Consider the following 24,079-nt stretch of genomic DNA (forward strand, 5'->3'; position numbering starts at 1 on the left):
ACCGAGTGTTTTTTTGCATACTTTAAAACAGGATTCAAGGTGGGCTTTCTTGAGTAATGGCTTCTTTCTTGCCACCCTACCATGCAGGCCAGATTTGTGGAGTGCTTGGGATATTGTTGTCACATATGCACACTTTGATCAGTCTTGGCCATAAAGCCTGTAGCTCTTGCAAAGTTGCCATTGGCCTCTTGGTAGCCTCTCTGACCAGTCTCCTTCTTGCTCGGTCATCCAGTTTGGAGGGATGGTCTGATCTAGGCAGGGTCTTGGTGGTGCCATACACCCTCCACTTCTTAATAATCATATTGACCGTGCTCCAAGGGATATTCAGCGCCTTTGATATTTTTTTATACCAATCCCCTGATCTGTGCCTTTCAATAACTTTGTCCCGGAGTTCTTTTGAAAGCGCATTGGTGCTCATGGTTGAGTCTTTGCTTCGAAATGCACTACCCAGCAGAGGGAACCTACAGGAACTGCTGAATTTATCCTGAAATCATGAGACTCACTACAATTTAACATAGGTGTAGGCCACTTAACTTGGGTGTGTGATTTTGAAGATGATTGGTTACACCTGAGCTAATTTAGGATTGCTATTACAAGGGGTGGACACTTATCCAACCAAGCTATTTCAGTTTTTATTTTTAATACATTTTCTACAAATTTATAGAACTTTTTTTTTCACTTGGAAGTTGTGGGGTAGGATGTGTAGATAAATGAAAAAAATACAGTATCTGAACTTAAAAAAAACTGCGCTGGCACTTTATAACACAGACATCTTAATCAGCATTCATTTTATAACTAAATAAATAATAGGCCTATTACGTGGTTATCTTTCCTAATACATTTACTTTTTTGCTGCAAGAGGAGCTGCAGCTTTCTGTGGAAGATAAGATGCTTCAGCTCCGCTTGGCAGCCGAACCTAGGGCGAGCCCATTCCCTCTTTCCCTGTCCAGACCCATTCTCCTTCTTGCACTTGGTGTGGTTGTCTGTTGCTTCGAACTGAACTCCCGACCGCCATTTAGCCAGGCTATTTATAGTTTAAAAACTGCTAATTAAAATGATCCACAAGTGAAAATGTTACTTTTTTTTTTTTTGTATAAAATATAGCATTGATTACTGGTGCTTTATGCATGGTTAATTCACGGAATGTTACATTTTTGCTTCACTATATGTGCATTATAGAGAGGAAGTTATTCTATTTTGTATTTAGTCAGATGTGCTGTGTGTCCCATGGCGCCCCCCACCCCACCTCCCCTCCCCATTTATAAGGCTCTTTGGTTATAATGCTAATATTGTGTGTCCCCCACGAGACCCACATTATAGCGAGGGAGCACTGTACCTAGTTTAGACAATATAATCCTGTTTTAGCACACATATTTATACATTAATCCTAGTTCCAATAATAGACATTTTTATAATGTTCAACCCTTTAAGTTTTACTTGTTTAGGGAAAAAAAAAAACATACATAATAAACTCACAAGCAATTTGGCACAAATAAAATTCTACCACCTGAGAAGAAACAAAAATTAGGAGCTATTTTGTAAAAACTACCAGGGAGGAGGTCATTTTAATAAATTACAATTCAGATGTGTGTTCAACATCAGATGTAAAGCTTTTCACTCAATGAAATAAAACATGCAATCATAGGTACCCATTGAGTCAATAGTATTGACTTATTGAGTGTGATTTAAGTCTCTTGCTATTTGGCAGTTTAAATTATAACCTGTGCTTGTGCGTGTGTTAGGAGGAGTGGACATCTGTCTCCAAGCTCCTCGAACTCCTGTAGCATCCACCGCAATGTCAATATTGGAATCGGGTACGAGCCATCTCAGAAACACCAAGATCAGGAAGTCCAAGACAGCGAAAAGTGAAAAAATACAGCCAGCAACAGGCCCGCAGCGAGACATCAGTCTGTTAAGCCGTTCACCCATAGGCAAGACAACTTCTTTAGCCACTCTGTCATAAATCTAAAGTAATAGAAAAACATGTATTTTAGTTTCAAGCTAGGGAACATTGGTTTTACAATGTTTTACTTAGCCACCCAGGAAATAATCCTATAATGGAATTTACAAGTATCATCAGTAGTTGACAGGGATCACTGGTTATAAATAGAATGACCATAAGAAAGGGAGGGATAACTTCCATGGAAGCCTTTAATATACTTAAATCTCAGTCTACTGGCATTTATTGTCCAGCGATCTTTTTATTTTAGTCTGTACCATCACCATATGATTTAGCTACTAGATATAAATTGTTAACCATGAAGTAAATGCTGCTGTGACAATAAGTGGTCACAGATCACAAACTTGAAATCCCACACAAACGTACACAAGTACATTATATACATGCCTTTTCTGTCCTCTCTGCAACATTCCTCCATGTGTAGAGGGTCCTTACTCTGTTGTGAATGGCAGCAGGTGGGGGCAGACTCCCTGCCCTGTGTTTGGCTATAACCATCTCCAGTCCTTCACACAGAGACTTCACTGTGGGCTCACAAAGGATAATGAGATCCTCAGGGAGCACCTCTGGGATGCCCCCAACACGTGTGCTAACAACCTAGACAAAACAAACACGTTGGAATGAGTTGAATTGCACAAACAGACATTAATTATAATTTGAGTTCAATTTTGAAGGCTGAGGACAAGAAAATGTATACAAAATTCACAAAAATGAAACACTGGATGGCTGATTTATATTTTTAAATTAACCTATTTTTTATTTATTTTGTTAGTTATGATTTTCATGCTCTCAACCAGTGATTTATTTGTTCTAAATGATGATGTGAAGACTGATTCTTCTGTGCCACACGCACAGCAGTGTGGGTATAATACTTACAGGCTGCATGGCCTTCTTCCAGCAAGTCATTTCCAAGATATACCACATGTAATAACCAGCTAAGAAACACATTTCAACAAGCGTAACTGGACTGATTAACTTTGTTATGCAAAACTTAAAGGGCTGTATATCAATTCCAGAAAACAAAACTAATACATTATTAGTACTAAATCATACTTAATGCAACTTTAAAAAGCAGACTTACCTGAAGCCCACAACTTGCACCCTCTACTATGGCCACGCAGAATGCTTCTGTTAGAGATGTATTGAGGAAAATATGACCCTGAACTAAAACATTTCTAACATCTTTGTGTTCCAAGGCTCCTAAAAGACGTACCCTATAAGAAAATACATTATTCAATGTTATTCACCTGGGATGTGACATAGAAGTTATCAACTTGAACAACTTAATGTCTTATAGTTGTATTAAATGTATGTAAGGTTTCAGTTGTTTTTTTTTCTTGTTTTTTGTATTAATATCTCAAATGTATGAATTATTTATAAATAGGGCAGTTTATGTTGATGGAAAATGTCTAAAGAATTGAGATCTCACTTTACCTGTCATGAAGCTGGTATTTTTCTCTGACCTCCTCAAGCACAAGTCTTTTGGGTCCCTCACCACCAATAAGAAATTGCAAGTCAGGGTATTTCTGACAAAGCTCAGGAATTATGCCACCAAGTAAATCTATTCCTAAATAAGAAAAATCATGTTACTCAATAAAATGTCTTGTTTTTCAAATGAAACTAAACTGTAAATGAAAACTGCATAATAAACATATAGCTGGGCACATAAATCTTTTACAGTAACATGATATATCAGGTATGATAAGGTTTCATTTTTTTTTTTTTTTTTTTTACTTTCGTTCTTTCAAAATGTTTACCAATGAAATTGAGCCAAAGTCTTTATTCCACCTGTACCCTTAATTACTTAACTGAACCAATTTAACCCTTCTAGGTCAGGGACTGGAGTTGTTCATCCCTGGTATCAATTGATTTTTTTAAGTTATGTTCCAACAGGAGTAAATATGTTTAACAAGACAAACATCTCAATAGCATAGTTCACAGACGTATCATACTGCAAAACACCTCGAAGTGCTACATTTAGAAATACAAGAAAAAAAGACAATAAATTCAACAACATTTCAATGTCTTTTGAAATTGCTTTAATCTTTAGTCAAAAAGTTTGTCACTGAATTTATTAATTTAATTTTAACATTTATACTTTTTCCAAATTTTGCATAACATTTACATGTTTTTTTTTTTGGAAAATGGCAATATAGTCTGTCATACATGTTTTAGAGAAGTTCTGTTACATCATGCCACATTACTGTATTTTAGGCACAATTTTTCTTTCTAAGATTTTTAAGGAAAACGGTAATATAAACACAATGTGAATTCTAATCTCCTGATCTAAACGATACCGGACCTAAATACCACCACCGTTTAAATAATGAATAGAGCCCAATGTTATTAAAATCAAACATCCACCCGTTTTAAAAAGTCTATTATAGCTGTAAAAATATTTGACCAAAAATGTGCATTTTATTCAGTATTTTAAAAGACTCAGCTGTGTTTAAATTATTACTATTTGCTTATTTAGCAGACACCTTTATACAAGGCGACTTAGAGTCTAGGGTGTGTGAACTATGCATCAGCTGCATAGTCACTTACAACAACGTCTCACCTGAAAGACAGAACACAAGGAGGTTAAGTGGCCTGCTCAAGGTCACACAGCAAGTCAGAATTTGAACTGGAGACCTCCTGGTCACAAGGCCTTTTCTTTAACCACTGGACCACACAGCCTCCTATTGAATAGACCTATTTTGCCAAGCTAAACTTTGAGGCTTTATTTTATTGTAAAAGTGTATTTGTGACAAATTACCTTTTCTGTAAACAAGTCGACTAACAACCACAATGGTTATTTTATTTTTGTCCCTCTTGGATGGGTTTGGAGTGAAGTCAGTAGGATCGACAGCATTGGGAATCACAGAGACTATCTCCGGGTTCACTGCACCTCTGAGTACAGTGTTTTCTTTGCTAGTGAAGGACACACAGATAATGTGATTGGTGTCACAGAGAGAGACAGTCAGTAGTTTGTTGGTCAGCACAGAACTCACATCAGCAAACCCGAAAAGCAAATGGTCTGTGAAAACTGTGTGCAGTCCCATCGTCTTGGCATGAAAGAGGGAGTCGTGTGCCATGGATGAAAAGGAACTGTGGGAATGAACTATCGTGATCCGCTCCCGCACAAAGATATACCTAAGCAGAGGTAGACTGTGGAAGACTGTTGTGGATGTGGACTGGTTGTACATGACCTTCAGAGGTAGGTAGTACACTTTTAGCCCATTAGTGAGGTACCTAATACCCTTTCTGTTTCCATAAGCATGGGTTACAATAATCACCTTGTGTCCTCTTTCAATCAAACACTGGGATAGCTGGTAAATGTGGCTTTCAACTCCTCCCATATTTGGATAAAAGAAATCAGACACCATGCATACATTCTGCTTCCGAGGCACTTCCTTCAGATTCATAGCAGCAAAATCCAAGAAACTGTCAGGGATGGGTGTATTCCGCCCCTCTCCCTTCTTCCGACCCATAGTTTCATACAAGCTCTCCAGTCACAGCTATTTCATCCTGTCTTCGGTATGTCACCCAGATGGACACAAATGTACCTAAGATATAAATAGATGATGTTCATTATTTCCAGCTGAGAGGTTGAAGGGGCTGGCATGAGGGTAAACAATTCATTGTACACAGTACTGTAAACCAAATGTGTCTTGAATGACAAATACATTATAGTTGGTAAATGAACCCAGCTACCACATCATCCAATTTCTTTCTTTTTTTTTTTAATGATTATTTTATCTTAATCTAAATTATGCAAAGTATCCCATTTGAACCTCCACGGATTGTAATAGTAATGTATACCACGTGGTCTTGTAACAGGCAAAGAAAGCTCAATCTAAAGCAAATGAAAATTAATCTAGTTTGAAATTACTTCAATGTTCAAAGTTAAGATCAAAAACTACTCTAAACACAGATGACATTCCCTGCAATTAATCAGAATTAAATGTAAATATATTTTAAACATTTAACAATACCAAACTTTTTTTCTTTTTTTTTTTTTTTTTAAAGACTTGTGACCAGCACTACCAGGCTATTGACCACTACTATGTTACTACTATATGTAAATTGTGAGAATATATGCATTATTTACAACAAGTGTGGTGCAAGCACACAGTAGTGGAGCAAATACTGCAGCATCCCTTTACAGCACTGATGGTAACACACCCCTAACTATTCAATTTTATTATCATTATCCTTACCACAAACGTGGTGAATATGAAATACTTAATAAAAAATACAATAACAATTGTAATATCTAATACTAACCCAATAAAAAAAAAAAAAAAATATATATATATATATATATATATATATATAATATATATATATATATATATATATATATATATATATATATATGAAGGGTTAATGATTACTAAAGTAGTCCTGACTTCTTTCTTTTTATTTATTTATATAATGACTGGAATATAAATCCGTTTCCAACTTTGATACTATGTTTAGTTTTTTTTTTTTTTTTTTTTTTTTTTTTCTCCTCCTAAGGGGTCAGGAGGTCCAGGTCCTAGAAATTTTGGGTCCCCGGTCTGAAATTATATATATAAGGATCCCAACACAAAATACCGACCCCACCCCCCCATCTAGATCGGGTTGGGGTAAATGTAAAATTATTTTCGTGTTCGAGGTGGGGTTGTCGTGCGAATTAGGCAGAAACTAATTTAATCCGAACACGATCTGAAGATCATCCCCCAAAACATAACCTATAACTCAAACAGTGAACAGTAACGTCACAGTGCGTGTCAAATTAAAGCTACAGTACCACATTACCTGCGCAGTACACAAGAGTATTTGATATTCTCATATATATATATTATATATAGTATATATTATATATCTATTATATATAGATATATATATATATATATATATATATATATATATATATATATATATAGAGAGAGAGAGAGAGAGAGAGAGAGAGAGAGAGAGAGAGAGAGAGAGAGAGAGAGAGAGAGAGAGAGAGAGACACACACACACACACACACAATTTAATGGTAGGTCGTCAGGTCTTTAACTTTGCAACCGATTGCTGTCAGTACAAGTGTCTTGCAGAACAATGCATTCTACAGTAGCTAGTTTGTATTGGTACTTTCATATTATGTTAAGATATAAAGCTGCCATAACATTACATTACCATTCGTGTGTTAGTTATGGGTGGGTTAGTTAATTCAGTTCTGGAAGACTATGCTTCAAATTAAAAGCGAAAATTAAAACAGCATAAACCATTAAAGCAGCGAATTTATAAACCAAAAATGAAAGTTTATATACACGCCATATCAATACATTTAACTACTCATATGACATGACACGTTGTTTCTACCAACCGTCAAGGAAGGAAACGCCTACAAAAATGAACGTAAGAGTAGTAGCCTAGTCGAAAAATGAACGTAAGAAGAGTAGCATAGTCGAATCTTTCTCGTGTGTATGTGTACCGGTAATTACAACTAGTACACGGCTTTTCCCAATTCAATAAGTATACTGTTATTAAAACATTATGGCAATTAAATATTTGGCAAGAATATGTGTGTAAGCAGCAAGGCGGCTGCAAACAACTGTCGGTAATGGTGTACAAATGAAATCAAGCGCTTTATATTTAGATATAGATTAAAATAATGATCTTTTCGTTCCTACCACCGAGTAGCATTTCCTTTTGTGTCTTGGTGCTTCTTAAATTAACGCGCTCTCTTTTCAAAATAGAAACATACCAGCTTTTTCTTGCTTGTTCAGTCACGGTTAATCATTTGTTTTTCCGGGTTGTGTTAAATCCCTTCCGCTTAGCAATGATGACGCTGAGCGTGTTGGGATTGGGATAAATAAGCCTACCATAGTATCAAGAATAAAAGCTCACTTCGATGTTTTTTTTAATACTTTTTTTTCTAGCTTAATTCCTAGATACACTGAGATTTGAAATTATCATTACATTGTAAACATAAAACATGTTCATTCCATACATATCAACATATGTATACTGCATGTGTGTGTCGAACCGTCCACATAAGCGTCGACGCGTATACTCTTACATATACGGGTACGTCGTCGTCAAGGTTGTTAGGCCATACATAGCACGAGATGATTGGTTATGGTAAGGAACAGTTTAATGCTGAGCTAAATACAGATTCTGCTACAAAAAAAAATAATTATTAAACATATTATCAAATTAGAGTAGTAATTCAGGCGTTTTGTGGAAGTATCCCTGGTGGTCTAGTGGTTAGGATTGGGCGCTCTCACCGCCGCGGCCTGCGTTCAATTCTCGGTCAGGGAATGAGCCCCCCTGCTTCCCCTCCATCCCCCCCTCCCTATTTCGTCCTTGTGCTATGAACTCAATCGCAAGTGTGATGTAATACTATTTATTAATGATAGTAATTCATTTTATTTGAATACAGTATATCAGTTAATTTTCAATTGGGTAACACACACTGTGACCGCTATAACCAGTTAGGGGTACGGCGTTCGGTACAGCAGTTATTGTGTGTTTTTCAATCATGCATTTCTATTTGTAAGTAACATTCATTAAACTTGTGCTACTGTTTCCATTTAAGTTCTACGGAACCTGGGAGGGGACATGAAAGAACAAATTATATGTCTTGTGTGCAAGTGTTAATAGGCATGTGTGCCCTAGTTCACATGTATGGGACAGGTATTACAAAATAAAACATGCCATTTGCAGCACGCTGTTTTGTGTAATATGGGGAAATTAAATTGTAATCCAAATGGTGACATAAAAAGTTGAATTTCTGTGTTGGGCTGATACTAAACTCACAGTTGGCTGGTGCTACCAAATGATTGAAGTTTGAAGTTAGGCTTCACAAGTGTTGCCTTTTAATGAATTGGATGGGGGATGATCATGTATCCTTTCACAACAATGTGAGCATCATATACACCTTAACCACCCTGGCTGCCCATAGTGACCCAACACCCAATCGACAGTCTCATTGCAGATGCTTCTTATTTTAAACTGTATCACACAGCGTGTAACGGAAATAGCAGACTTGCCAATGAAACAGTGACAGAACACTCCATGGGTATCTGGAAGCAGAACACACAAGGCAGTTAAAATTATGCTAGTCCACACATAACGTTGCACCAATTTATCTGGAAGACCCTTCATCTAAAATGCGTCATTGTTGTATCCTGATTTACAGCTTTGTAGGACTGGGACATAGGAGACTGGCTAGATGCTAGACAGTATAATAGATACTTTGGGGTACCTTTCTCACAGTGTCCACTGGCCAGTTGTTTTGATACAACTTTGGCATACAACAATCCACACCAAAAATAAGTAGCTTAAAGAGTGATAAGAAAATTAACATAATACCTAGAGCTTCAGATTTTCAGTTTTAACAGATAAAACCTGATAAAACACCCTCAACACAAAAACATTGAAATCGGTGTATAGCCAATAAACATCGGAAAAACACTCAAAATGGTTACTCAATTCACGTTGACTTCACTCCTTTCCCATTAAAAAACCCAAAAACTAACTACCTTTCCCAGTGCAGTTGGCTAATGTTTCTCCTTCCTGACTCGAATCTATTATTGATTCAATCTGAATATTTAAACCCACCCCAACTACTGATGGCAGCAAATTCCTATATTTCTATTGGAGAATCCGCTTGCTAGATTTCAAGATTACAATCAGAAGGCTTGTTTGTAGGATTTAAAGCTATATTATAGTTAGATAGGGGGAATTTAAAACAGAACTAGAAATTGTGGCGAAATGTAAAATAATATGCCTAGACACACAAAAACTCCAGAATGTGCCTGTGACCATAAGGATTTCGTTGTGGAAGACAGCAAAGTAAAGAAGATACACCTTAAGTGTGCAAATACTAATCGAGTTACTATACATATTGTGACAAAAAACACCCAAGCATTTTAGAAAGTAACCGTAAACTTTCATACAGTATATAAAATCTCCTAAAAAAAAATTAAAGATTTACGTAAAACTCGAAAATAGTTAAAATTAAGCACTGATAAATGAAATGAATATAAACCGAAAAACAAGCCCTAGCTATACCCCACATGGATAAGCCACAGCTGGATTTCTAATTGACAAATATTATAGCGCTGAGGAATCACTCTGATTTGCGTCAAACCCATATTTTTAATGGTAAATCCAAGATAATCATTAATAGGCGGTTGATGCAATCCAGGGTGATTCAACACAGTGCTGTAAAGATCCAGTAAAATCCAGTTGTGGCTTATCCCAGCAGGGTATAGGTTGACCCTTGAAACGTATCTGATTTTTTTTTTTTTTTAAATACCATACGTAGAAACACTAACACTTATTGTTCATATATATATAAATATCACACAAATAATGTTTTTTTTTTATAAAAGACATTTTAAACACATACAAAAAAATACAAAAATACCATAACTTTAAAGTGAAGATTAAATGTTCAGTGCTTACTTAATGGAAAAGCAACAGTCATACAACAGTAATATGTTAATATTGCATGTAAGGGGATTAAGAGTTAGATTACATTACATTGTGTAGTAATGATAATAATACAAACACATTAATAAATTAAGTGAAGCTTATGAAGTGATGCTCTGAAGAGAGTTCACTCTGTCTTCTCCCTGTTTCAGGGGTGGCGGTTCTTTCTCTCCCTGACACAATGGCAGTTTTTCAGCTTGTTAGACCTTCCAGGTTGACAGTGTTTTACTGGGCACTCCCTCTCCCACTTACAGCTGCACAGAAAAGAGGAATGAAAGTGCAAAATGAGCTCCCACCTTATTTTTGGACCCTAAAATCAACACAGAATTTGATAGTGAATTTGATAGGAGTAAATGAAGACTGTTCTTTCTTTGGCTGCTCTTGTTTTTTACTTTGTAATTAAATCGTTTGTTTTGCCGCCACTTTGACCAGGCCTTCCTTTTGTTTTGTTTATCGTTTTTTTTTTGTTGTTTTTTATCTCAAATGGTTAAATCAAACAATAATACTGTACAACTGTGATTTTGATATTGATAATTCAAGATTTAAAATAAAATGTTGCTATATTTTTTTTATTTTTTTTTTTATCAGCGGCCAATCAAAATTGTACAAACTAGAAATGTGTGAGCAAAATCAAAGCATCCCCGTGTCACAACACGTTTCATGGCCTCACTGATTCACCTTGGGGGGATAGACACATTGGCTTGTGACACAGTGCAACAGAAATACAATGAACCTTGGTTGTAAATCTCCATCCCGACCTGTGAGGGTACTAAGTGAGGACAGAGTTTTTTTTGACGGGCTGGTTTGACAGTTCTTTCCCTGGGTCGGGAAGTCGGTCAGTGTGGAAAAAGGCGAGACTCCATTGCAAGAACGTATTGACCTGGAAGGGAAACGACGTAGCAGCCGCAGATTGTAAAGGCAGCTGCATTCGTTTACCAAGGGGTCATCAGTGACAGCATATAACGGGGGCGGAGAATCACAATCAGTTTCCTTCACATTGGTTTATAGTGAGTTAAAGCCAGAAGGACAGTAAAAGTAGCTTGTTACTAAAAACTGGAAGTGTTGTGTTTTTGTTTGTTTGTAACTGTTTCATCTTGTCTTGCATTACCAGACAGTTAACACAGTTCCGGAGCTGTCGCCTGGGGCCAGCACGAAACCGGACAACACTGCACCTTTGACACAAATAAAACTGTATTTGCACCACTAGCACTAATTCACTCACTAACAGACTTGTGTATGTGTTTTGTGTTTTGTGTGGGTGTATAACAAAAGCAGGATTATTATTTGCGGGCCAGCACATAAGTAATACACCCCGCTGTATTACTCACCTCCATTATTATTTACTGTTTGTTTTGTCATCAGGCACTGGACTTAAAAATAATTAAAGCAAACCTTTTCACCTGGATTACAGATTACAGGTGTCTGTCTGTTCTTTAATCACCTGTACCTGTACACAATCAACCACTTTGCCACACGCAGTCATTGATAAAGACTGATTGAATATTTATGGTTGAGTAGGACATTCATAATGTTACCTGCAAGACTCTGGGTCGAAAAGCCTGTCTTTTTGGGCACAGGTCTCAGAGCTTTCAGAACACTGGCAGGTACAGTTCCCAAAGTTCATGGAGTAGTTTACGGGGCATTCCCGTCTGCAGACACATTCACACAGATCTTCATCAAACATCGCAAAGGGTCCACAGACTGCCAGCTCTGCGATCGGAGAAAGTTCTAGAACAGAAGGTCAAAAGTTTTAATTTCTAGATCAATAAAGTACTTTAGAGGATCTTAAAAACAAAATCCTCTAATTGTGCGATGCAGCCGGTCTTCACTGGGGATTCCGCGGGGGCGCCACATTGGCTTTGACGCTCCCCGGGTTGGGGAGGTGGGATCTGGCTTAGACTGTTTCTTTTCACTGCTCTGCGGTGACCCCTATAGGCCAGACTCCAGGTGAGCTTGGGGGCGGAGATTTGCTGGTCTGGTCTTTGTCCTCCCAGAGGCTAGTAGCCTGCCAACCTCCCTTCTCGAATTCCTGCCCACTGAGCCTTGTGTCCCTGAGCTGTGTGATTGGAATTTCCGCGGTGAAGGAGAAATAATAATAATAATAATAATAATAATAATAATAATTGGGCATACCAAATTGGGAGAAAATCCTGATATATTTGTGCTTTCTGGAACTAGAGCTATTTAACCTGAAAGGCCCTGCAATATGAGTCACTTGTATCAATTAGAAAAGTATAAATATGATTTGTTTTTGAATTTCACCTTTAATTAAATGTTTATCAATGATCTGTTTGGTTCGTTATGTTGTCTGTTTAAAAATCCCAAATTTGTTCCAGAGCTTTATTATCAGGAGTTTTAACTTCCTCTTTTTCATGGTGCAGATTTTTGGATTTTGTTGCTTTGAATTTGAGCAGGTTCTAAGTCACATGAAAACACTAGAAGCAGATAGAAACATTAGAAGTATCGGTCAATTCAATTTTCAGACACTATTTAAATTGCATAAAATAAACTTTTTATTTTATTATCATTTATATAGCATATCGGGAACTGCGGCACAGAAATGGACATTACTAGTTATCCTGCAGATGTTTTCAACAAGCTGACGCCTACCTGCTCTCATCCTCCTCTGTGGGTATGGCACGCACTGACATGTTGTACTGTCCCAGAACTCAACATTATTACATGGTTTTGGTGAATGGTGGCAACTGGAAGAGATGCATTGAAAATTATTTAAGAAGTGGTATGGCTTGATGTGTCATTAGAGAGTATCACAGTCTAATAAAACTTTGACCTAGATTACTATTGAGTCTAAAAACCTATTAAACCTTGGCTCGTGTAAAATTAAAGAGTTTTGTGAAGAAAACAAAAATGACAAAATAAATAAATTAGTAAGGCTAGTTCATATTTTCCTTTTAAACATTTTTTTTCACATATGAATGTCTTTTAAACTGGGATTTAAAAAGGAAAGGGCAAGTTTAACACAACCTAATAAGGGGAAGTGTCACGTGATGCAAAAGGTCACATGATTCCCGATGTATAACCCTGCAAACATGATGTTTGTATCTCAAATAGTTTAAAAATTGGAATATTTAAATGAAATAAAAGGGCAATTTTAACACAACTTTCAGTTATCTTATTATGTTGTACTACATTCTGTAACAATAGTAATAACAAATATGTATTTTAGCCTCCTAGCAATCATAGTATGTTCATTGTAAAAATATATTTAAAAACAAAACAAAAACAAAACTGTAATATCAGGGTTTAGACAGAAAATCCAACCTATTCTTTTCATCATTCCTCTCATCAGGACTCAGTCAGCTATGCCTCCTCATTGAACTCATAAAAACTCACACACCTGTTGTCTCTGTGGTGGTGAGGAGCATGTCTTCGGATCATTGTAGGTGGCATACACTTGCAGGCTGTGTGATTGGCTACTCCTAAGGTCACAGGCTGTGGCATGTATGTCAGTGGAATGGATATTTGAAAGAGCTACAGAGAGAATGCAAAAATACATCAATTAGGTATAATGGCAGTGATATCCAAGCAGTTTCAATATCCCTTATTGGCTTGGCAATAGGACTTGGGTATTTGTGAGCATTTGCTGCATTGAGAGAACATAACTGTACATTCAGAGCAAATAAATAAATACATCTCTTTACTGTTTTAGTGATGTAGGAGACACTCGTGTTTCTGCATGACAGGCTTTCTTCATTGCAGCATCCACCACACCTGAAGACAGACACACAAGGCGGCTTGAAGAAAACGTTTGTGTTAGTGGCCAGCTCCTTGGCAACATCTACGCATGTCTCCCGGGGCGTGCACTGGATTTTCTGCCATTCATCATCAATGGCTTCAAGAAAAGGACAATGGCAATGTGATTATCACAAGTAATAGTGTGAGAAGTACAGCATATAAGAAACATAGAGTAAAGGAATATGTTATCAACAGCAAAAGTATTTTTGGTGTTTCTTGTAGTATTTCAAAGAAACTTGTCCCACCCAGTAGTAACTATTCTTGCTAAATAGGCACCTGCCTCATTGCTAGTTTTTGGCAATGTGATTATGGTTATTTTATAAAATTGCCTGTTATTTTTCTGCAATAGGGTGTAGTTTGACAAATGGTTTAACCCGCGGACACAGAAGTGTCTGCCAAATTAAAAAAAAAAAAGCACTTAGATCATGTTTTATTTCAAGAAATGATATACCCTTCAAATGAATTACTGCAGATTTTCCTTCAGCAGGAAAAACATTTCCCAAACACTAAATAATTGGTAACTGGCCAAGTGAGCCTGCCAAGATCCCAGACTCCAGGTCTCTTCATACAGTGGACTTGCCTTTCAGAATTTCCAGGTCGTAGACGGCAGCAGCATACCGCGTGGAACGGTGAGAGGTCAGCAAGGGGGGATCATTCTTGGTCGCGAGCTCCTTGAGTTTCAGTCTGCACTTCCACAGCTTCCAGTCCTCGTAGTGCGTGGTCTGCAGCAGCTCCTCTAGGTTCGAGGTAGATCTAATCCTGTGCTCCACGGCTTCCCTGCTCTTTTTGTGTAGTGGGGTGTATAAATGGAATAAATGATAGGCAGACAGACTAACAAGACACTGAGGTGAAGTGGCATTTCCCTCACCCAAGGGATTTAGAAGCAATTTTCATTAAGTATCAATGTGATATTTGTAGAATAATCACATCAACTCAGTGGCACCTTGTATGCCCATAGTGGATCTATTTAATTATCTTTGTTTTGTGAGTTTGATGTTTTGTTTATTAATTTTACTTAACAATAAACATTGATAATTTAGTCAAGGACACTGTTTATCAGTTTGTTTGGAAACAATATGTGTATAGTTTTTTCACAGCAATTATGTCAGTGTGAACCAAATCCAACCTTGCTCATGTTTTTCTTTATGTATTTTCCAAAGTTAATGCTGGGAGCCCTTATAAAAGTTTACAACAGTATTTTTACACAGTTTTGTTGAAGCTTTGCTATGCTACCATGCTTTCATGGTACAGGTTTAATTAAAAAAGTTCAGTTCTTGCTGATGTTCAAAAGTTTTTGTAAGACAAAGCCACCCACTAATAACAAACACATTAACAATGCTCTTTCTTTTGAATTCTTTTTGTTCATTTTGAAACAATGTGCATCTCATTCTATATAAAGCCCTTTAATATTTTAGCGTGCACAGGGGAAAGCAGCAGTAGGGCTAGTAGGTGACATAATCACACGAAGACATAAGCCCAATATACGCTCCTTGCAAGGGAGCCAGCTCTTTTGTACAGCGGTATCAGCGCTATGCTTTAACAATATAGCCTACCATCTCTGTCATAGTGCTGTATTTATAAAGGATCCTTTTCTTTATTTTATTTCCACTGGAGGAAGTTATATAGATAATAAAAAACGACAGAAAGGGGACCCTTTTTTGACAGCTGCACCCTGACAAGTTTTAAAAACATGAATGATTCTGGACAATGCACTGCATAATCAAATGTGTGTATTCATATTGTAACAATCCAGACAGCAGTACAAGATTCAACCTCCTGCACCCCTGCCTTGCGCATGTTGCGACGTGCACTCTGGACTCTGCATTGTTTAGCCGGCCACTGGACGCCCAGATGAGCTCCCAGGTCCCGAGTTCGTCAGAATGCTACTGGACCACCTGGAGATGGCTCACCCTTTTACCAGGGTCCAACAGATGGCTGCAGGTTCTCGGCAGAAGCGGAGCAATGACACTCAGGCACTGGGAAGACATTTTGAAGACTGGGAACTTGTGTAGATCTACAGCCCCCAGCAGAAGAGGGGCCGCTGTCCCAGACTCGAGAGCCACTGGCTTGGACTGGGTCCTGTAGAGGATCAGCAACGTGGTCTACCTCCCAGAGGACGACGGGTGGTCCACCAGCGAGACTGACTGGCCCCCTACTCAGGACAGGACCCCGCAGAACTTGACCCAGCAGCTCCTGTCTCCCCCTTGCCTGATAGTCCTCTTTCCCCACTTGCTCCCCATTTCATCCCTGTTACTCCCTTACCAGGAGGTTCCAGTTCTCCCAGGGCTAACAGTCTACCAGCCATGGCTGCTGGGAGCCCATGCCCACCTGACGCTGATTCAGGCTCCGGGTCGTTTTCAGGACTTTGTTGGTCTCTAAGTGGGATCTGTGTAACATCTGGCCGTCTGCGCTAACTACTTGTTTTGGTGTTCGTACATGGTGAGAGTGTTGAGCAGCATGAGGCAGGCGAGCACTCCAGAGTCTTAAATATTCAAAGAAGAGAGCTCGAGCTGACAACGGTAAAACGGTAGAAGGGTTTGGTTGTTGAGAGAAAGAGGAGCCAAAATAGTTTGTTAAGGAAAGAGAGTAAGTAGAAAATCCAATAGTACGATTAAAAGAGAGGCATCATTAGCCAGTGAGGTTTATTGGTTTGGAGGTGTAGGTCACGGCTGACAGTGACCAAATACCTGTAAATAATAAACCGTGCACTTGAGAACTGATCCCTGCCTCCACCTTTTTTCATTCTCACAAAACATTACAATGTCTTAATAACTTTTACTAGGAATAAGTGAAACAGAACATGCCCTACGATCAGTGGAAATGAGGTTTACAAGCTAGGCTTTCTCTCCTTACCTCTAGATGGCATTGTCGTTCCTAAGAAATGAATAGTGTAAATTGTAGGTGTGTGCATCAGGTACAGTATAGGTTTTTTATTTAAAAAAAAAAAAAAATTCAGGCTGAGCTGTAATACAAAAAAAAAAAAAAAAAAAAAAGCCATTTCAACTGTCCCCCAGACTTGGTTGCTTTTGGAAACTGTAGACTAAGCTAATGTGTATTTTGGTTTAGGGGCTACACAAATAGGAATGGTTTATACTGGACTATACTGCTGTTTAACCCAATAGCACATATGAAAAAAAATCTCTCTCTCTTTATAGTTTTTTAGTTTAAGTTGCTTGTTTAAATCAGTACACGTATAATATATATGAAAGATGTGAAAAAACCTAAAGTAAACATATTGTTTCTAAACAAACAGATAAACAATGTATCTATAACATATTATATAGACACACACACACACAGATAATTTAGTCAAGGACACTGTTAATCTGTTATGGGCTTTACAATAATAATATTAGCTGACTAGCCTCCTAAAAAGTTTTGCTATTTCAAGTACAGAGATCAGGACAATAGGACACAGTTGGATAGTACAAGGGGACAAGTTTAAATAAAAAAGGCTGAGTATATGGAATGGTTTACCAAGCCACACTGTAGCTGCTGCGTCATCTTTGAGGGGCAGACTAGATCAAGATACTAGACGCCCGCCCAGACAAGAAATGATGGGACAAATAGCATCCACTTGTTCATAACATTTCATGTTCTTCCTGACTCACTTTCAGTAAAACCACAGCTTTGAACAAATGCTCTGTGTTTTCAACTAGTTCTAAACTAGAGTGACCATTTCCCTTTACAGTCAGAACACAGCATATGTGTTTTAAAGAAGAACAAGCAAAGCAGGTGTTCACAGTATCCTCACAGTACTGTACTCACTGGTTTGCGTCAACTATTTACTGCCGTATACTTTTCTAAAAAAGAAAGGTTGATGCAGATTGAAACTCGTACAGGCAGAAAATACCTCAGGAATCTGTGTAAGAATCTTCAATGTAAATTATGTCAATGTTTATTATACAGATTTAGGAGGTTCCTGACCACGCTGGTTGCCACAAAAAAAGTAAACACATTTTTAATAAAACCAAATTCCATTACAAAATCTGTTGTTTGGAGCCGCATTCCTCGAGAATTTTTTATTTTTATTTTTTAGAATCTGATGACCAGTATCCAGAAAAAAACGCTTCACACATACCCAGGCAGATATCTCTATTGCTTATGGGTGTGAAATAGAAACTTCAAACAAAACCACAAATAGCTAAACACACCTCAATTTCTCAACATGTTTGTGCATGAACAAACACTAGTGTGTACATTCTAAAGAAAACGGAAAAGAAAATGTGGTTTGCAAGAACAGACAGTTAAACCATGAATGTGAGTCCTTAATCTGTAATGCGCTAGCACAATACACATTGCTGGGACGATGCCAAACACTGCTACCTGGCACCAACTACAAAGGCACAAACATGCCTATTTCCATCATGACCAGAAAGATTTCCTCCAGCATTGGTAAAAAACATTAGCCTTACATTGTGTGGCGTCCTGAGTGCTGAATTTTAAATTAGCTGGTCTTGTTAGCATATTAAATTATCTGAAGGAATATAAAAGATGATTTAAGAAAATTAGAGGGTATGCCCACATCTTCATCTTCATCTTTACAAACTGTAGTGACTCATATTTAAAAAAAAAAAAATATTAACAGGAAACGTCCTCCGCTAGTGCCAGTCATTGCATCTCAGGCACATCTTTATAATTACTACTCACCTTCATGAAATGCAATTATTACAGTGTGCTTCATTATTTACATCTTTATCGTTAGCTTTAATAGGACCTAGTCTTTGCCCCCACTTTAAAATACAGTCACTGAACCTAGCACTGTATGCAGCAATCAGCTTAAAGAAGCCAGTAGGGCAGAGGCTGTAAGTAGAATTGCTGCGTAATGGTGATGTAGCAGGGCAAGTTGGCAGAGGTGATTTTGACAGTCATTCTTTTGCACTGTTGCTGCATGGTGGCTGAAGAAAGTAGAGCTGAATGAACCAATTATACAACTGATTGAATACTTATATTGATTATTTCTTAAACTGTTTCAAATTCACAATATTTAGAACTGAGAAGACTTTTCAGCTCCCAATTAAAGTGCTGATGCCTGCAGTATAATTGGTGTTATTTTGCTATTTAAAAAAAATATTTAAAGCAATGGAAGAGCAGGTGAATTTGTGTGAAATATCCTCATTTAAAACATTTCCATGACGGCACTTTGGATATTATCAGTGGTATTTGCATTTTGAAAGTATATCGGTTGAATTAGAACTGTTTTAAGTGAGTCAAAAAAACTGAAAGTGGTGAATCAGTGTGTCAGTAGCGGATAGCTAATAGCTGTTTATCCTCACTGCATGAAGGAGTTGACAGCGCTGATCAAGTTCAACATTTTGATTCCAGACAAGGAGTCACTTTTGTGGGAAGAAAAGTTGTGCTGGAAGTACCAGAAGACAAAGACTTCTAGATTAAATATTTGTCTTAGAATTGTATCTTTTAAGGCTACATACCACCATTGATGCTTTGTAGTTATTGTTATGCTTGCTGCATTTCTCAGACAATGCATTGAGGCACTGGACATATGGAGGGACTGTGCAAGGTGGCCAGGTCAGAGGTACAAGAGAAAAACAATACAGTAGTGTATTTCAGTGTGGTTCAGCCAATAAAGCATTTACTTTTAAGCTAACTTTTAAGTGTTTTCATTTAAACAAAACACCAGCATGAATGAAACAAGTTACTAAACAAGAGCACAATTTTCTAATGCTATACGATAATAGAATAATATAAGGCCGATCATTCGAGTGTAGAGAAGAAGGAGGTGCGTGAATCAGGAGTGTTTGTCCATTACAGAACATTTGCCTCCCTCCCCACTTTTCCTCCCTAAACATTGTCCTGGACCTTGCTGAAAGCTGTGTCTTTACCCTGGGTGGGTGGGCCTTTCCTCACACAAATACTTTTGAGATTGTTTGGTTTAAATTAACCAAATACAATAAAATACAATGTGTGTGTGATAAATTGAAGAATACATCCAATTCCAAGGCAGCCAAGAGATACCCCTTCCCCCAAACTGACGATGCATGCAGAATAACACAGAACCACAGATACAGTCAGAAACTGAGTACTGGAAATCAATTCAATTAGAAACCTCTGTCTTAGAGAGAACACATCATTCCCAGGTCCGTTTCCCCACATCTTCATGACGCTTACAAGTAGCAGTGTTAAAATCACAGAATATTTCTGTCTGAAAATTAGTTTTGCATGTGTAATAAAACACATAATATAAAATGTTAGAAAGGGAGCTGCAGGACTTGTTGAAAGGTAACTTATAAATGTGCAAAATCATTGTCCATGAGTTTACAGCCTACTGTAGCAGAGGGAAGCAATAGCTGCCCCACCCACAGGAAACCACCCTCCTGCAGTGGGGAACAAGGACCCAGACATCATTATTTATGGCTGAAATTAGATCCCACACTTACAGTATAGCACATGCACTGGCTGTGTGCTGGCAATACATTCCAAAATCGTTTTATTATCAAGCAGAGAACCTAGCGGCTTGTATTTGACGTGATGTTAATAATGTTGTTTATGATAGATACAATTTTAGATGTGATGTTCCATGTTTTAATGTGGCTTATTTTAAAAGAATACAATGATAATTCTGATATAAATGTAAATTAATAATCAGTTTTGGGAAAATGTAATGTGAAATATTTCAACATAATTTCTGTTCAGCACTAGATACCATTATGAACCATGTTAATTTCTGTACATTATAAAAGTCTGCCCTGAGCTAGGGTGTTATGTCAGAGACAATAGTTTCTTTGGGTCATGCATCCATTTTCTAGCAAATTGGATTGCTTTCACAAGGAAACAGTTGCATATTAAACCATTTGCAGCTGTGCAGGCATCTGGTGGTTGTAGTATTATACTGAAAAGGATGTGAATGAAACAGTTTATTGAACATTTTGTTTGTACTATTATTCTCTCTGAAATTGAATTCGGAATTAACATTTACAACAGAATTTCTGTTAACGGTTGTGAATAGTTAAGTTCCAAACTAGCCGTTTCCAAGGTGAATTTAGTTCCCAGCAGCTGTGGGAAGTGAAGTTGGTTGGCTCCAGTTTTATCCTCCCTAGGGCCCAATTGTTCAAAATCACAGTCAAGTAACTATGAACAGATATCTTGCTTAATTTTACAAAATGAAAACATGGTAACTTATGATAAACTAGCTGGAGTTTAAGCCTTTAGGTATGTTTTCAGTCACACATATAATTAATTTCTATGCAATTCCCCCAAATTCCCATATAATAATTGAATTTAGTGATGTTATCAGGTTATTACTACTGCTATATAATAATGCACAGATAAGCCCCCCTTTATTTAGATGGTATGTAGTTACCAAGTAATGTTTTGTCAGTTGTCTGTCCAATGAATAATGTCAGGAACTGTCAGATATATTAAACACAAAAGTTGCTTGACTTGAGCAATTCATTGGTATGCCAGGGGAAAAGTATGCACTGTGGAGCTGGTAACTTGCAGGTAGCAATAGTAGACCAGGGAGAAGAGGATGGCAAGGTTGGCAGCTTTAAGTGGATTTAGAATGGGTTCACAAACTGAGCCTTCATTGTTTTTCAAGCAGATTTAAAATCAACACTTTTATTGTAATAATGCCTAAGAATGACAAACATTTTGATTTAGTTATTTCAAAGTATGCTGTTTATATTTTTACTTTTCAGCTAAGTTATTGCTGACTGTAACTAGTGTTATTTTGATTATGTACAAGGTTTTACATAAGAACATAAGAAAGGTTACAAACGACAGGCCATTCAGCCCATCTTGCTCTTATGTATTATATTCACATTTCACTGGTTATTGTATTTTCAACCCAAATATATATTAAATTACTATTTTGCCTCATGTTAAAATAAAGTTAGTAGTAATAAACTACTCCTAGCAGTTTTTGTAAAACAGAAAAATAAATAAATAATCTATCTCCTATGTTCAGTATTGTCTACTAAGATGTTCAACACATTACCCTTGGACATTAGTTCTTTCTCCAACTTTCTAGTGAATATCCACATTTATCAAAAGACACCACCTAATTGGAAGTCTCTCAGATACAGTACTGCATGTAAAAAGACACCCCTCCCCCCACCCCAATGAGTTTCTATGAAATTCTAAAGGTTTTACCATCTTTCTTTTCAACATCCTATTCAGTGTATTTTCTGAGATGTCAATGAGCAGTTTGTGTCATGGGTGGAGGGTCACTGCCAGGGCAGTGGGTGGGAATAAATTTCACCATGCAGCTGCCCATGTTGCTAACTATTCAATTTAATACGTTGACAATGTTATATAGTAAGTAAAATAGAATTACTAAAAAAGAGTGCATATATGGTACATTAGAAAGATGTATATGAAACCACCTTACCTGTTGAGTGTCATGATCATACTCTGCCCCTTGCATTAGTCGTGCAAACGAAACTGCCAATAGGTGCATAATGATACAGCAGTGTGTCTTCATTGTGTTATTTAGAACTCCAATATATATGTATATTCTGTAGCAGGACCAGTCAGACAGGTATTACATTTCCTTAGAAAAGAAAATTCAGCCTTTTAAATCCTGACAGGCAGCAGACATAGGCTTACACTTGCACATGAGTTGAATGGGTTGAGCTTGTAGTCACACAACTCAGATTCTCAGCAAGGAAAAAACTGATAAGTATGGAAATTTACTGAATAATTCAAAACATAAAAAAGAAGCAATTACACACCTTAGAGGTTCCCATTCAAAGTTTTGTTAAATTCATAAGCTGTTCAATTCTGGAATGCTGTGATCTGTACAGAAGAATACTCATAAAAGTATGTATTCCGTCTTTGAGTGATAAATCTTTTTCTTTTCCTGTTGAAATTCTACTCAACCGACACAGGTTTCTAGTTGCTGAAAGCTTTAATCCAATTCTGTGATATTTTCCTTGAATTCACTGCCCTTGTAGAAGCGTGCAGAAGCATGTGTTTTAAATCTGATCCAGACCACAGCAGACAAAAAAAAAAAAGCTGGCTTTGATCCCACCCAAACCCTGTTCATGCACAGCAGCCAATGGAATGAGCTTTGAAACCTACTGACTTGTGGTGCAAGCTGTCGTTCTTCCTGGGGCGTAATTAACCCGAAATATGAAACTACCACACTTGGAGCTTAGTGTTGTAGCCTCCACGTTTTTAATGGCATGCGCTTATCATTTTTCTAATGTAAAACGAGATAACTATTATAAAACTCGCAATGCACCCAAAACCCTGTTAGAAGTAGGGTAGGCCTACAATCTGAATTCAATAAAAAAAATTGCATTAAGGATGTACTTTATCTTACATTAACATTTCTTACAGATAGATATATTATCAAGTGATCTGGAACTATAGGTAAATAGGTAAATTCACCACCTCCTCAGTGTACAGTATGGCACTGCTATACTTAGGGATAAACCTGATCAGTGTGACTGGGCTTCTAATTTTTCAAAAAACAAGAAAGAACAATATACTGGTAAAAATTTACACTCATATCTGAATTTCTGAAAATCTGAATACAACTAATGCGAGGATCAATTGTTTTTTATTCAGTCTGTTGTTTTTCACTCAATTCTTTAAATGAAGAAAAACATGACCAATTGACAATACTGAAACTGCCACTTATTACATTTCTTGGATAAAGAATTCGCCATAAGGTGTAACTCCCTGCTTATTGTTGAGAAACAAGAATATGGCATCCCCTGTTCTAGGCAGTTGTTATTTTAACTATTGAAGCACCTCTCCTCTGCTGGTGCTGGTCCTGAGAAAGAGAAATTAAGTGTCAAAAAGAGAAAAAATAGACAGCTTTGAATATCCAAGAAATTGTCCTCTACTGACAGAAATAACTTAAAGGACTAGTATGCACTGTAAGATGTTTTGATCTGGCAGTTTTTAGATCAACTGAATAGACCCCAATATATGAAAAG

General features: G+C 37.3%; 2 protein-coding genes across 5 annotated transcripts; both read right to left on the reverse strand.

Annotated features, from left to right (window-relative positions):
• Positions 1-1,133: 1,133 nt before the first annotated feature.
• LOC121320621 (phosphatidylinositol N-acetylglucosaminyltransferase subunit A-like) lies at positions 1,134-7,905 on the reverse strand. Of its 2 annotated transcripts, none has more exons than XM_041259108.1 (6): positions 7,681-7,905; positions 4,716-5,505; positions 3,392-3,524; positions 3,039-3,171; positions 2,348-2,554; positions 1,134-1,965 (listed from the first exon to the last, which is right to left on the reverse strand). In XM_041259108.1, exons 2-6 carry the CDS (start codon positions 5,428-5,430, stop codon positions 1,672-1,674), a joined length of 1,482 nt encoding a protein of 493 aa, XP_041115042.1. In that variant the 5' UTR covers positions 5,431-5,505; positions 7,681-7,905; the 3' UTR covers positions 1,134-1,671. The 2 variants fall into 2 exon arrangements, with proteins under 2 accessions (XP_041115042.1, XP_041115041.1); XM_041259107.1 differs by having other exon boundaries at positions 7,607-7,905.
• Positions 7,906-10,341: 2,436 nt separating this feature from the next.
• On the reverse strand, positions 10,342-24,032 carry vegfd (vascular endothelial growth factor D). 3 transcript variants are annotated; one of them, XM_041259110.1, is made up of 8 exons: positions 22,865-24,032; positions 22,522-22,683; positions 14,752-14,953; positions 14,078-14,268; positions 13,774-13,907; positions 13,026-13,120; positions 11,951-12,143; positions 10,343-10,669 (listed from the first exon to the last, which is right to left on the reverse strand). In XM_041259110.1, the coding sequence occupies exons 2-8, from the start codon at positions 22,612-22,614 to the stop codon at positions 10,564-10,566; spliced, it is 1,014 nt and encodes a 337-aa protein (XP_041115044.1). In that variant the 5' UTR covers positions 22,615-22,683; positions 22,865-24,032; the 3' UTR covers positions 10,343-10,563. The 3 variants fall into 3 exon arrangements, with proteins under 3 accessions (XP_041115045.1, XP_041115044.1, XP_041115043.1); XM_041259111.1 differs by lacking the exon at positions 22,522-22,683 and having other exon boundaries at positions 10,342-10,669; XM_041259109.1 differs by lacking the exon at positions 22,865-24,032 and having other exon boundaries at positions 22,522-22,858.
• Between the last annotated feature and the right edge of the window lie 47 nt (positions 24,033-24,079).

This window comes from Polyodon spathula, chromosome 9, assembly GCF_017654505.1.
Source record: "Polyodon spathula isolate WHYD16114869_AA chromosome 9, ASM1765450v1, whole genome shotgun sequence".
Classification (NCBI taxonomy): domain Eukaryota; kingdom Metazoa; phylum Chordata; class Actinopteri; order Acipenseriformes; family Polyodontidae; genus Polyodon; species Polyodon spathula.

What these genes read in the sequence shown, in the direction of transcription:
- vegfd (XM_041259110.1), bottom strand. Translation starts at nt 22,614, where the DNA reads ATGAAGACACACTGCTGTATCATTATGCACCTATTGGCAGTTTCGTTT. An exon ending in TCTCCTACATCACTAAAACA is followed by an intron (nt 13,908 to 14,077) that starts GTAAAGAGATGT and finishes TTCTCTCTGTAG; the next exon opens with CTCTTTCAAATATCCATTCC. An exon ending in ACAGAGGAGGATGAGAGCAG is followed by an intron (nt 12,144 to 13,025) that starts GTAGGCGTCAGC and finishes CTTCTGTTCTAG; the next exon opens with AACTTTCTCCGATCGCAGAG.
- LOC121320621 (XM_041259108.1), bottom strand. Translation starts at nt 5,430, where the DNA reads ATGGGTCGGAAGAAGGGAGAGGGGCGGAATACACCCATCCCTGACAGT. An exon ending in TCGACTTGTTTACAGAAAAG is followed by an intron (nt 3,525 to 4,715) that starts GTAATTTGTCAC and finishes TTTCTTATTTAG; the next exon opens with GAATAGATTTACTTGGTGGC. An exon ending in AAATACCAGCTTCATGACAG is followed by an intron (nt 3,172 to 3,391) that starts GTAAAGTGAGAT and finishes ATTTTCTTATAG; the next exon opens with GGTACGTCTTTTAGGAGCCT.